Here is a 13,390-nt window from a genome sequence, read left to right on the forward strand (position 1 = left end):
ATATGGCTTTCAGTCCTCACTTTGCTTGATCATAGGAAGTTACTTACCCTCTTTGCCATCCATTTTTCTATGTAAAGCAAAGAATTGGACCACATGACCTGTAAATTCTCATGTAGCTTAAAAATCTGTGAAACCAAGGATGTCACTGACAAGTTGGTGTATTTCCAAAGGAGGGTAACCACAATGGTGAAGGGACTCCAGATCATGACATATGATAGTAGTTTAGGAATAGGACATGTATCGCCTAGAGGAGGAAAGGATTAGAAGGGGCATGAGGACTGATTTCAAGTATATAAAGGTTCTTCTTGTGAACTTGGCTGCTTCACATTGCAGTCTTTTCCCCATCCTGTTCCCCCCTTGCTCTTTCCACTAATGATCTTCAAGTGAATGTTGGATTACCACACGTAGTGGAGATTCCTGGTAAACTACTCGATGGGCCAGGTGGCTCCTGAGGTCCCTTACAATTCTGAAATCATGTGAAGGAGAAAGGAGCCTGGGAAACTTCTAAGTTTTCAAGCTGTCTTCTACCCATGAGATATCCCCACCCTAAGGCCCTGCTTACCTGATTACTGAAGGCCTACCCAGAACACTCTTTCTAGAGAGTCCCCAGGCATTTTTCACTTTAATGACAGATCAACTGTCCAGATTCTCCTTCTCCACCTCACTATACATCTTGCCAATGGATATCCCATACTGCCCTCATAACTTTATCACTTTTATGTGCGAACTTCTCCCATTAGAATATAAGTTCCTTGAAGGCTAGGATGTTCTTGCTTGTTCACATTTGTATGTGAAGCACTTAACAGTATTTGGCACATAGTAAACGATAAGTTCTCACTCCATCTATATTTCTTTCCCTCCCTCCTTTCTTTACCAATCCATCTATTGATTGATCTATTGCCTATCTATCTACTACCTACCTATTTAGCCATCCACCCCTCTTTCTCTATTTCTCCCCCTCTACCTATCTATTCATTACTCTCTCTATTTACCTACCATTATCCATCCATCCATTTATCTATTTATCCATCTTTCCACCCTCTCATTCCCTTTTTCTCTGTCCTTCCATTCATCCATCTACCCATCTATCCATTTGTTTTTCTGTCCATAGATCTATCATCTATCCATCTATCTTTTTCTCCCTCCCTTCACCTCTCTATGTCTACCCATATATCAATATATCCTTCTATTCCTCACTCTAGCTATCATCTATATCCATCCATCCATTCATCTGTCTATGTATCTATTTATGTATTAATATAGCTATGTATCTATCCATCTGACTGTTTCTCTCCTTCCTTCCCTACCTCACTCTACTTTTATTCATCCATCCATCCATCTATCCATTTATTCATCTTTACCGATTGATCTATCATCTATTTACTACCTATCCATTTCCATTTATCTCTTTCCCTCCCTCTCTCTATCCATCCATCCATCTAGCTATGTATGTAAATATGTGTGTATGTATGTATCTATCTGTCTGTCTTTCTATCTATTTGTCTATCTACCTACCTATCTATCTACCATCTCTATGTCTCCTTATCCAAGATTCAGTACATACAGTTGGTCACCAGATACTGACAACTGGACCACTGGAAAGGGAATGGAATGAAGAATTAAACAGAGAAGTGAGTCTCTGGTAAAATATGTGAATAAATATAGAAGGCTTTGACCAAAATAATGGAGATAACTAAAAGTTGTTATAGCTGCACAAAGTGGAAGTAAAGGGGTACTAGATAAGGGATGAGGCAGGGGAGTTGAAAAGTCATTAGAAATGAAATTAGGTGCTAAAATGGAATATAAATGTTGCTATTAACTTTATTTTTATTTTTTCTAGTTACATGTAGAGATAGTTTTCAGCATTTGTTTTTACAATTTTCTGGTTTCAAAATTTTTCCCTCCCTGCCCTCCCTCCCTGCCCCCAAGACAGCAAGTAATCTGATATAGGTTATATATATGTACAATCATAGTAAACATATCTCCGCATTAGCCATGCTGTAAAAGAAGAATCAGAGGAAAAGGGAAAAGCCTCAAAAAAGGAAAACAAAACAAAACAAAAAATAGAAATAGTGTGGTTGAATCTGCAGCTACCTTCCACAGTTCCTTATTTTTTTATTTTATTTTTACATTTTAAATTTTTTTTTTTAATTTGGAGAACATTTTCCATCACGAGTCCTTTGGAACTGTCTTTGACCACTGTATTGCTGAGAAGAGTCAAGTCTATCACAGTTGATCAATACACAATGTTGTTGATGCTGTGTACAGTGTTCTCCTGGTTCTGCTCATCTCACCAGGCATCAGTTCATGTCAGTCCTTCCAGATTTCTATGCAATCTACTTGCTCATCATTTCCTCACATTGATTTTTTTTTAAAACTTTGTGTTCGCAATTTTCTTCCTCCTTCCCTTCTCAACCCTCCCTATGGAATCAATCAATTCAGTAAAAGTCATACATGTGCAGTTATGCCAAGCATCTTCACATTAGTTAAGTTGTGAGAGAAAATAGACAGAATAACTTTAGAAAGAGGAAGTAACAAATAAAATTATACTTCAATCTTTATTCAAATACCATCAGTTCTTCCTCTGTTGATGGTTTGCATTTTTTATACATCCTTCTGATATCATCCTGCTCAATATTCCTTTCATAGTTACTATTGCTAACTATATTGCCCTCCATTCTATTCCATCCCCTTGATATTTACTCCATTTTCTATCTTCTTTCACATTATCCCTCTTCCTGCCCTCCTTTCCTTCACATCTCCCCTTACCCCTTTCCCCATTCCCCTCCCATTTTCCCTCAGGGCAAAATATATTACTATACCCACTTGAGTGTTTATGTTATTCCCTCTTTGAACTAATTCTGATGAAAGTAAGGCTCACTCACTACCCCACTCCTTCCTCATTTTCCCCTCCACTCCATAAGCTTTTTCTTGTTTCATTTATGTGAGCTTTTTTACACCCTTCTACCTCTCCCTTTCCCTTTCTTCCAGTGCATTCCTCTTACCCCTTAACTTTATTTTAAAGATGTCATCATGGGTTTACTAGGTGATACAGTTGACAAAGCACCAGCCCTGGAACCAGAAAGCCCCAAGCCCAAATCCAGCCCCAGACATAAGCCACCCACCCTGCCTGCCCCACAAAAAACAAGGATAAACAAAAAATAAATGCTTTACAGATATCATCCCTTTATATTCAATTCACACCTGTGCTCTCTGCCTTTGTATATTCCTTTCAGCTTCCCTAATACTGAGAGAGTTCTTATGAGTTGGAAGTATTATCTTCTCAAGTAAGAATGTAAACATTTTAATCTTTTAATGTCCCTCATTGTTTCTTTTTCCTGTTTACCTTTTTATTCTTCTCTAGTGTCTTATATTTAAAAGTCAAACTTACTATTCAGTTCAGATCTCTTCATAACAAATGCTTTGAAGTTCTCTTTTTCATTGAAGTTCCATTTTTCCCCCTGAAAGATTATACACAGTTTTGCTGGGTAGGTTATTTTATGTTGTAGTCCCAGTTCCTTTGTCCCATAGAATATCATATTGCATTCTCTCCAGTCTTTAATGTAGAATCTGCTAAATCAGTTATCCTGACTGTGTCTCCACAGTATTTGAATTCCTTTTTTCTAGCTGCTTGTAATATTTTCTACTTGACCTGGGATCTCTGGGATATAGCTATAATATTCCTGGAAGTTTTCCTTTTGGGATCTCTTTCTGGAGGTGATTGGTAGATTCTTTCAATTTCTATTTTACCATCTGCATCTAGAATATCAGGGCAATTTTCCCTGACAATTTCTTGGAAGATGATGTGTAGGCTCTTATTTTGGTCATGGGTTTCAGGTAGACCAATGATTTTCAAATTATCTCTCCTGGATCTATTTTCCAGGTCATCTGTTTTTCCAAGGAGATAGTAATATTGCCCTCTATTTTTTCATTCACCTAGATTTGCTTTACTGTGTCTTGGTTTCTCATAAAGTCACTAGCTTCTGTTTGTTAAATCCTAATTCTTAGGCAATTATTTTCGTCAGCAAATTTTTCTATCTCCTTTTCCATTTGACTTTTCAAGATGTTGACTTTTTCTCATGGCTCTCTGCATTGTTTTCATTTCTCTTTCCATTCTTTCCTCCCTCTCTCTAAACCTTCCTTCTATCTCTCCTACTTTCTCTTCAAAGTCCCTTTTAAGCACTTCCAAGGCCTGAGACTAATTAATATTTTTCTTGGAAGCTTTAGATGTTGGAGCTTTGACTTTGTTATTATCTTCTTCTTAGGGTATATTCTGGTCTATCTTTCCCCCCAAGAAGCTCTCTATTTTCCCCTTTCTCTTTGCTGACTCATCTCAAGCCTGAAGAAGATGTATGATTGAAATCTGATTCTCTATGGTCAGAAGCTTGGTGAGCCTGTGCCCCTCCCCCACTGGGCTGCCACCACTCCATTTGGCCCACTAGTCCAGAACCAGGGCGCTTCACCCCAACTCCAGCAGAGACTACAGCCACTTCACCCTGTCCAACCACCAAACTCCATCACCAGTCTGCAAGCCAAGCTTCAGAAGAGGCCACTGGTGCTGAAGACTCAGAGGCATCCATTCCTGGGTGGGTCTAGCCATGCACTGAGCTCCTCTCTCAGTCTGATCAACAGGTGACCTCAATTGCCATTTCTGGCTGGAAAATATTCTCACTCTGTTCTTATGTGATTTAGGCTGCTTTGGAGTTTTTATTTTATGGCATTATTTGGGAGTGAGTGGATGGATTTATCGAGAACTGGGGGACTCACAGCCTCTCCTCAAACATCTTGGCTCTGCCTGTTATTAACTTTAGAAAACAATGGCACTAACAACATTTTATATTTTTCTTTTTTATTTTTTTGCAGGACAATGAGGGTTAAGTGACTTGCCCAGGGTCACACAGCTGGTATGTCAAGTGTCTAAGGCTGGATTTGAAGTCAGGTTCTCCTGAATCCAGGGCCAGTGCTTTATCCACTGGGCCACCTAGCTGCCCCCTACATTTTGCACCAATAATTGTTTATGCTAAAATTCTTATTTCCTGTAATTTTTTCCTCCTTTTTTATATAATTTGACTCAAAGTCATCCTTGGGAATCCTATTTGTAAACCTGATAGAGGACTGTGTTGTCTGCCTACTTTTAGAAACAATTATTGAGATTACCTTGATAATTAAAGTATTTATTTTAAGCTTTTAGTCAATTAACAGTAATATCCCTCCAAAATCCACCACCATTTCCCCTAAGAGTGCTTCCTTTTGTTCCAAATCACTTGACTTTCAAGTTAATCTTGCCCACTATGTTTGGACTGGCAATATTTAGGAGCCTCAATGTTTCTCTTGGTCTGTGACTGAGGCTTCTCCTTTTTTTCATCCATTAGCATCAATTGACTTGTGTTTTGCAGTTACTTTCTTTTCCTGGCCATTAGGACAGTAATATTTCCCTCACATCAATGAGAAAAAGAAAAGGAGGAGGAGAGGGGTGTGTGTGTGTGTGTGTGTGTGTGTGTGTGTGTTTTGGTTGGGGGGAAATGGTATCAATGGCCACATCAAGGACAGACTGTCCAATCCAACAGTAGCTGAAAATGACTACAGGTTCCTTGGCCATTTTCCACACTATATGGTGCCAAGAGACATAATTAATTATAGAAACAATCCTATTCTTATTCAAAGCATTGTCCTATTAGACTTCATGCAGAGCAAAGTGAGAAGCCCTAATCCTTCCCAAGTTGCACTGGAATGTCCTTGCCTCAGCAGCAGTCTAAATGTCTAATTATGAAGCATTCAGTCCACACCACTTTAGCAGAAGCAATGTTTGCTCTGCATACTACCCTCACATCTGTTGTTTCTTTAGTGCTGGACTTTGGGTTAGGGGACCTGAATCCTGCTGATTTCTTTAAATGCATGTTTAGAAAAGAATGTGCTTCTGTAATATTTTGGTCTTAAGAGATATTGCATCATCATTTCAGCTAAAGGTTTGTGGCCCTGGGTAGTTTGGAATGATGGATAGGCTAACAGATGGCTGACCCATTCAATCTAATAACTGTAACAATTAAACCCCATCCAATTATTTCAGTCATTTAGATGAATTTCATTGAAAATACAGCAATCTATCTATTATTTAGGACTCTGCCAAAATAATATTTTGTGGATTTTTTGAAGAATTAATAAATATAGAGTTGAACTCAGCATGAGCTGATGTCATAAATTGAAGGAAATTGAAGAACCAAAAAAGAAGGGGATTTTTTCTTGTTTTGTTTGTTTTTATTCTCTTGGAGAAAGAGGAGGCTCAAACAAGAAATAGGACTACTGTTGGGGACAGATAGGACAAGCAATCAATCACCAAGCATTTATGACTCTCCTACCATTGGCCAAGTATAGGGCTAGGTGCTGGATGATAACTGATGACAGAGAAAAAGCAGAGCTTCTCGATTAAATTCTTTTATTTTTTTCTTTCAAGGAGAATGACCTTTGGAAGGGAAAGGATAAAATAATAAAGGCCTATTAGGGAGTCGCAATCCAGTAAATAAGGAGATGGAGAAAATATAGCTTCTTGTAAGTCCACTGACCCAACTAATAACAGTTAATGATATCAAAGCATTTAAATAAAACTTTCTAAGTGTCTGACACGATGATAAGCATGTTACAACGATTTTCTCATTTGATATTCACAAGAAGCCTGGGAGGTAGGTGCTATTATCCCAATTTGACTGATGAGGAAACTGAGACAAAGGTTAAATGACTTGCTCAGAGTCACACAATTGTATCCTTGCGTTTTAAACAACCAGCTGATATGATCAATGAAGAAGTGGAGAAGTGGATAGGTAGACTTGGTGTCAGAAGGTCCAGGTCCAAATGTGGCCTCAGATACTTGCTAAGTGTGGAATTCTGGGCAAATCACTGAACCACTCTCAGCCTAAGTTTCTTTATATGTAAAATGAGTAGGCTAGACTTGATATCATCTCAAGTCTTTTCTAGTGCTACATCTATGAAATCCTATGATTGCTGAGCCACTGCCAGTGATATCTAAAAAAATTGTGAAGAAAAGGAGAGATCTTGGAAGGAAGAGAAGGATGACTGTTGTCCTGATTTTCAAATATAGGATCTGACGAGTTCAGCAAACCATAAACCAATAAACATAATAAACATTCCTGGAAAAATTCCAAAACTCTTATTAAAAAGATGATTAGTGAACATCCCCCCAAATGGAACAGTGATGGATGACAAAGAGGCAGCATGCCTTTATCAAGATCAAGTCATTCCAAACTAACCTCATTTCTTTTTGTAACAGGTTGTAGGAAAATGCTTCAGCAAAGTATTGATAAAGAGCATTCGATAACAAACAATATAAAATGTTTTATTAAATGCTTTAGGAAAGGATTTCATAAAATATTTTATATTCTTTAAAAATATGGAGAGGTAATAACAACAATAACTCTTATTATTATTAATAATTATAGGTACATTTATATAATGCCTACTAAATGGTAGATATACTAAGAGCTTTACAAATATTATCTCATTTGATAATATTTGTACATTTTAAGGGGTTGAACAATAGACTCAGACATTAGTTGTTTATAATTCAAAGTCAAGTTTGCAGGAAGTCTGCAGAGGAGAAACCCAAGAACCTGTCCCCTTGTGTGGTTTAACATTTTTATCAGTTACTTGGATAAAGGCTTAATTGTCAGGATCTCCAAATTTGCAGATAACACAAAGCTGAGAGGAGTAGCTAATAAACTGGATGGCAGTCAAGATCCAAAAAAGGTCTTGATAGAATAAAGTATTTGATTGGATCTAGAAAGAAGAAAATTAGTAGAATTAATGTAAAATCTTGTACTGGGGTTCAATGATCAACTTTCCACTGACAGATTAGGAAGGTCAAGTGAGGCTCCTACTTGTTAAAAAAAAAAACCTTTTAAGGCGTGGGGGGCAGGTAGGTGGCACACTGGCCCGGGATTTAGGAGGATCTGAGTTCAAATTTAGCCTGAGACACTTGACCCTTGCTGGCTGTGTGACTCTGGGCAAGTCACATAACCCTCATTGCCCTGCAAAACAAACAGACAAACAAACAAACTCCTGTGGGGTTGAGTAAATCATAAGCTCAATGTGACTCAACAAGCTAGTGTGGCAATCTACAAAGCTCACTTGACCTTGGGTGGCAGAAAGAGCTATGTAGTTTTGGGGATTATGGAGCTGACAGTGCTCCCACACTGTTCCATGGTTAAGCTATACCTAGTATTTAAGCTCCAGTTGAGGAAATCACATTTCAGGAAAGGCTTGAACAATCTGGAAAGGATCCAAAGGAAGCAGGATGTTCATAAAGCCCAAGACTTTGAGCTGAGAGGAGCATTAGAGGACACTGGGCCTAATACCCTCCCTTTACAAACAAAAGAAACAGGCCAATACATATTCTAGCAAATCACAGGTGGACTTGAACTCAGTTCCTCTGACTGCAAACCCAACATTCTTTCTATTTCTTTATTCTGCCTCAATATGTAGGGACTTGAATTTATGCTAAAAAAAAACCTTTATATTTACTCAGGGGAAGAGCCGACCTTATTGGGGCATGATGGTGCTACTAGGTATTTGAAAGGACTCCATGGAGAAGAGGAATTAGATGGGTGTTACAGGTTTTCAGAACCTCTCCTATCTTCTCCACTGACGTGCCTTTCACTCTGATGTATGGCCTCATTATCTATTGCTGGGAATTACCTACTGTCTGGACCACTGTAATAGCTAATAATTGGTTTACCTTACCTTCAGTGTTTCCTCTCCCCAATCCACATTCCACATGGCTACCCAAATTATGATCTTGGATTCTTTTTACACTACGTTGTTCAGAAGCTATCAGTATTCTGCATTGCTTTTTTTTAAAGCAGACCTGTGATCTTATTGGTATAGGAAACATGCCAGGGGATACTTCTTTTACTATTGTGTATCCTAGAGGTATTAGAGCCATAAACTTCGAGAGTTAATTGGGAAAGTGAGAAATTGTGGGGTCACATAAAAGGTATACTACAACAAGATCCACAGGGGGCACAGCTTGGGGGAGTATTCCCATTAGCTATCTCTTTCCCAATGGAAATGTTTGCCCAAGTTGTACTGGCACACAACTCACATTTGATTTACATACATGGTTACAGAGCCACTATTTGGTAAGGGCAAGGTTTAAATCCAAATTTTTCTTCTCCAAAGTCAACTTTCTATCTACTATGCCTTACTATCCCTATACGTAGTTGTGTATACCTTACATACTTATACTTATGTCTATTATAATTATTAGACTATAAGCAGCTTTGGGGCAGGGATTGACATTTTCATTTTTTTTTTTGGTGCTTAGCTTGTAATACAATGTCTTGCATACTGAATGATTGCTTAATCATTGTTTGTCGAACTGAAAGATTTTATCTAATAATACAGTCATACATTTTAAAAGGAGCAAATGTTATTTCATGAGTCATAATCTCATTGCTCTTGAGCATATTTTCAGGGTCAAATAACTCTGGAAGGAAATCAGACCCCTGCCCCTTAGCGTGTATTTTTATCACATTAGTCAATGAGCAGCAGCCTCACCACTTTTCCATCTCTCTACAAAAGCTGGCATCCTGGTTATGGGGCCAACTTTCTTGGCAGAGGTGGTATGGACCTATAAACCAGAGCCCAATTGTGATTCTAAAGTATTTCCTTTTCCATCTACTCTTCCTCTTTCAGATGGTGCCAAACAATCCTGGCATGAGAGGAGGTTCAGTTTCTAAATGAACCCTGCCTTGCATCCTGTTCTTCTCATAGTGTTTCACAATGAAGGGGACAAAAAAAAAGCTTGATGACGCTGCCCACTTAGGGAAGGCCACATCAAAAAGGAGAGTTCACCCCAAATCGTACACACTTTTTCCAAAGACACAAACAGTTCCTTGAGAAGGATGTCATGCTGGAATTTGTTTTGTGAATGCTATAAACCACAACACATTTTCTCAAAGAGAAACTTGACCTTTTCTATTCCATCTTCATTAGTTTGCAGAAATTTACCTTCCCTTCTCTGTAAGAAGCAATATATGGACTTACAATCTTTTCTTTTTAGTATACACATTTTTCTACCTTCTTTTTTATAATCTGTATTGAATTTTATTACGGTACTGAGTTTAATTTTTATCCAGGGGTCCTTTGGCTTTATGCAATAAGATTTTATGGAAAGCAATCATTTGTCAAAAGACCAAAGGGATGACTATTGAAACATTGCAGAAAGGAGACTCTGTCCTATTCATTGGGTGAAGGGAAAGGCAATATCTATTCTAAGCCCTGCATTACACCCCCATCCAAAGCATAAAAAGCCTTATTACTGATTTTATGGTAGTCAAACCTCTTTAGGGATTTGGGGGGATAAAAAAGTAATAACAAGAAATGGGCACAAAATTAAGTTTCCAAACTTCATGTGTCAGAAACATCTGATTGTTCTCCTGGAGGGGAAATTGACTGTCAACTTAGGTAGATGTTTTGCCTGAATTAAGTCCATTGTCATGATCAGTTTTTTCCATATCTTCTAAAGAATTCTCGGCTATTTCAAACATAGAAACTTTTACTATCACATTCCCTCAATCTATCTTTCTAAATGTTCTATTTTTTCTCTTTTGTTCTTTCCATCCCTTCCTGACACCCTCCCTCCCTCCCTTCTTTCCTTCCTTCCTTCTCTGAAATTTAGTGATTCAGTAAATTTTTATTGAAATCCAAGATCAATGAGGCAATAGAAAGTAAGTACCTCAAGACTCTTAATGAATTCAAGCAATCAGATCTGAAAAAAATTATATTTACAGTACTAAAATAACTGTTGGCTATGATTTCTTTGTGTCTTTTAAAAGATTGGAGAATGGGAAAGATGTTTTCAGGATTGAAAGTGGGTAAATGTTTTCATGTTCAAAAATGAGTTAAATGTAGACCTTGAACAGGTCAGTGAGATTATCTCTGATTTCTGGAAACACTCTTCTATGAGTTATTAAAGGAGTGCTGAAAGAACATTTAGAAAAGGAAACAGTGACCTCTAAAAATCAGGATGGCTTCACTTAGATCACATAAGAATAGACAAAGATAATTTAATTTTTGAGCAGGTCACTAACCCTACCATGATATCAAGAAGTTCCAGCCATAGATAACTGTATTTCATCAAGATGTTTGGAAAAGATTGTCATAATATCCTTGTTGCCAAGATGAAGAGGGCCAGACTAGATAGTAGAACTATTTGAGGGATTTAGAAATAATTGGGAGACTTGACCCTAAGAGGATTTATTTATGGGTTGCGGTCATCTTGGAAGGAGGTCTTTCTGCATTTCCTCATATGAGTATATCTTTTAAAAATAAAATGCTAGGCAGACATGGTGGAAGATGCCAATATTGTTGGGGAGGCTGAGGCTGACAAATCATTTCCTCTTGGGAGTTCTGAGCTGTAGCAGTGTACTAAACTGGTTTGATGCCCATGTGAAGTACAGCTCCAATATAGTAAGCCCTTGAGATCAAGAGCCCATCAGACTGCACATGGAGTAATCTTCTTCACAAGATATTTTTTTATATATTAATACGCAAGGGACTTCAAAGATCCATCTATTCTGAAGTCTTCATTTTGTAGCTGAGAAAATTTAGGCTTTGAGAAGAAAGGGAACTTGTCCAAGGTCATAGAGGTAGTAAATATCAGAGCAGGATTTGAATTCAATACCTGTAACTCTGAGTTCAGTGCTTTTTCCTATCTCTGCAATACATTTGTAACATAGTCAGTCTCTTTTCCACAAGATGACTTTCAGGTACTTGAAAACATATGTTATACTTAATCCCATCCTGCTTGCCTTCTGCTACCAAATCTTCATTTTCTAGGACCCAAAATTCTTTAGTTGATCCTCATAAGGCCCTCGAGGCTCCTGGTCACCCTTCTATGAATTTTGAAGGTATCAATCAGTGGTCTTCCTAAAATGTGGTCTCCAGAAGAGTGTAATAGTCCTGATGGGGGCTGTCCAGAACAGAGATTAGTGAACCTAGGTAGCATTTAATGCCTGGGAGTGCTATGTTATTAGAATGCAAGAATGTGATGGAATGCTAGTTTATTGTAAGAAATAACAAAGAGGTCAGTATCAGGGAATCCTGGGAAGACATCTATTAACCGATGCATAGTTAAATGAGCAGAACCAGGAGAATAGTCTACAATTTGACTCACACTGACCTAGCAGTCCATTAAAATCCCCAGAGCCTTTTCAGATGAATACCTTTCTCAGCCCTTCTTAGCCATCAAGTTGCTTTTTTAAGATCAAGTGTAATGCTTAGCACATATCTCTATTAAGTTTCATTTTTATTAAATTCAGCCTCATATTGTAGCAATTCATGATCTTTTTGGATAGTGACTGTCATCTACTGTGTTAAATATCTCACCCAGTTTTATTTCTAGATGTTGATCTTATGTGCTAATATCTGATGCCTACTTAGTCCATTTCAAGCAGGAAGAATAAATAAAGCAGAAATATTCAGTGATTTTTATATCTAGGAATTTTCATTTTTGTATCAGGATGCAGGATAAACCCTCCTCTCTTATGTGAGACATATACATCTTCTGGTGTGGTTTCTCATTCTGGATGAACATTTCAAAAGGATGGCCCATGGCACCATTCATCAGCACATACCCACATGAATCATTGAAAAGCCGACAGAGTGATTCTGCCCTTCATGTTGTAGCATGTGATTACCAAAGTTTTGGAAACTCATTTCTCAGTGTTTTATTGATGATGATGCTTCCAAATGACCAGATCCTAAATGACTGGATCAGAATTGGGATTGTCTGGAATTTGTGTCAAGGGCATTATTTAGGGGCTCATAGTGAGAGATACTACGTAGTGTGAGATACTCTCATACTACATTTGATGGCTTGGTAATTTTGTCACTGTGCTTCCTTCCTATCCTATCACAGATTAAAGACTCCCAGTAGATTGCTTAATAACTAGTCTTCAAGCACTTTTGTGGTCAACAACTTTGTCATCTGTAGGACAATCTGGTGAGGAACCTCTTTGAAGATATGCTGGTCAAGATGCATCTGCCAGGCAAAGAAATGATTTAGGGGATCATAGATGTGGAGCTAGAAGCAGCCCCCCAAGCCACCTAGTCCAACCCCCTTTTGTACAGATGAGCACAATGAGGTGAAGTGACTTGCTGATGGTCACATGTCAGTATGTGGAAAGTCAGGCTTTGGACCAGGGTCTCTGAGTCCAAATCCAGCATGTTTCATGCTGAATCATACTCTTTCTTCAGGATGCTGATTGTTGGTATCATAATTTTCTATTAGAAGCTCCAGATATGGGGTCAGGAGAATGCCACAATTGTAGTATGATAGCATTTGAGGATCACACATGTAGTTCCTCTCAAAATAAGC

General features: G+C 38.1%; 1 protein-coding gene across 5 annotated transcripts in view; it reads left to right on the forward strand.

The window, feature by feature from the left end:
* Positions 1 to 13,390, forward strand: part of HDAC9 (histone deacetylase 9) — an 895,346-nt gene that overhangs the window by 744,466 nt on the left and 137,490 nt on the right. Inside the window, exon 22 of one of the 5 annotated variants that reach the window (XM_043966014.1) lies at positions 10,691 to 10,739. The exons of the other annotated variants lie outside the window; for them this stretch is intronic. Coding sequence (XP_043821949.1) covers positions 10,691 to 10,712 — 22 coding nt within the window. The 3' untranslated portion in view covers positions 10,713 to 10,739. The remainder of the gene's footprint in view (positions 1 to 10,690; positions 10,740 to 13,390) is intronic. 5 annotated transcript variants of the gene reach the window in all.

This window comes from Dromiciops gliroides, chromosome 5, assembly GCF_019393635.1.
Source record: "Dromiciops gliroides isolate mDroGli1 chromosome 5, mDroGli1.pri, whole genome shotgun sequence".
Lineage (NCBI taxonomy): Eukaryota > Metazoa > Chordata > Mammalia > Microbiotheria > Microbiotheriidae > Dromiciops > Dromiciops gliroides.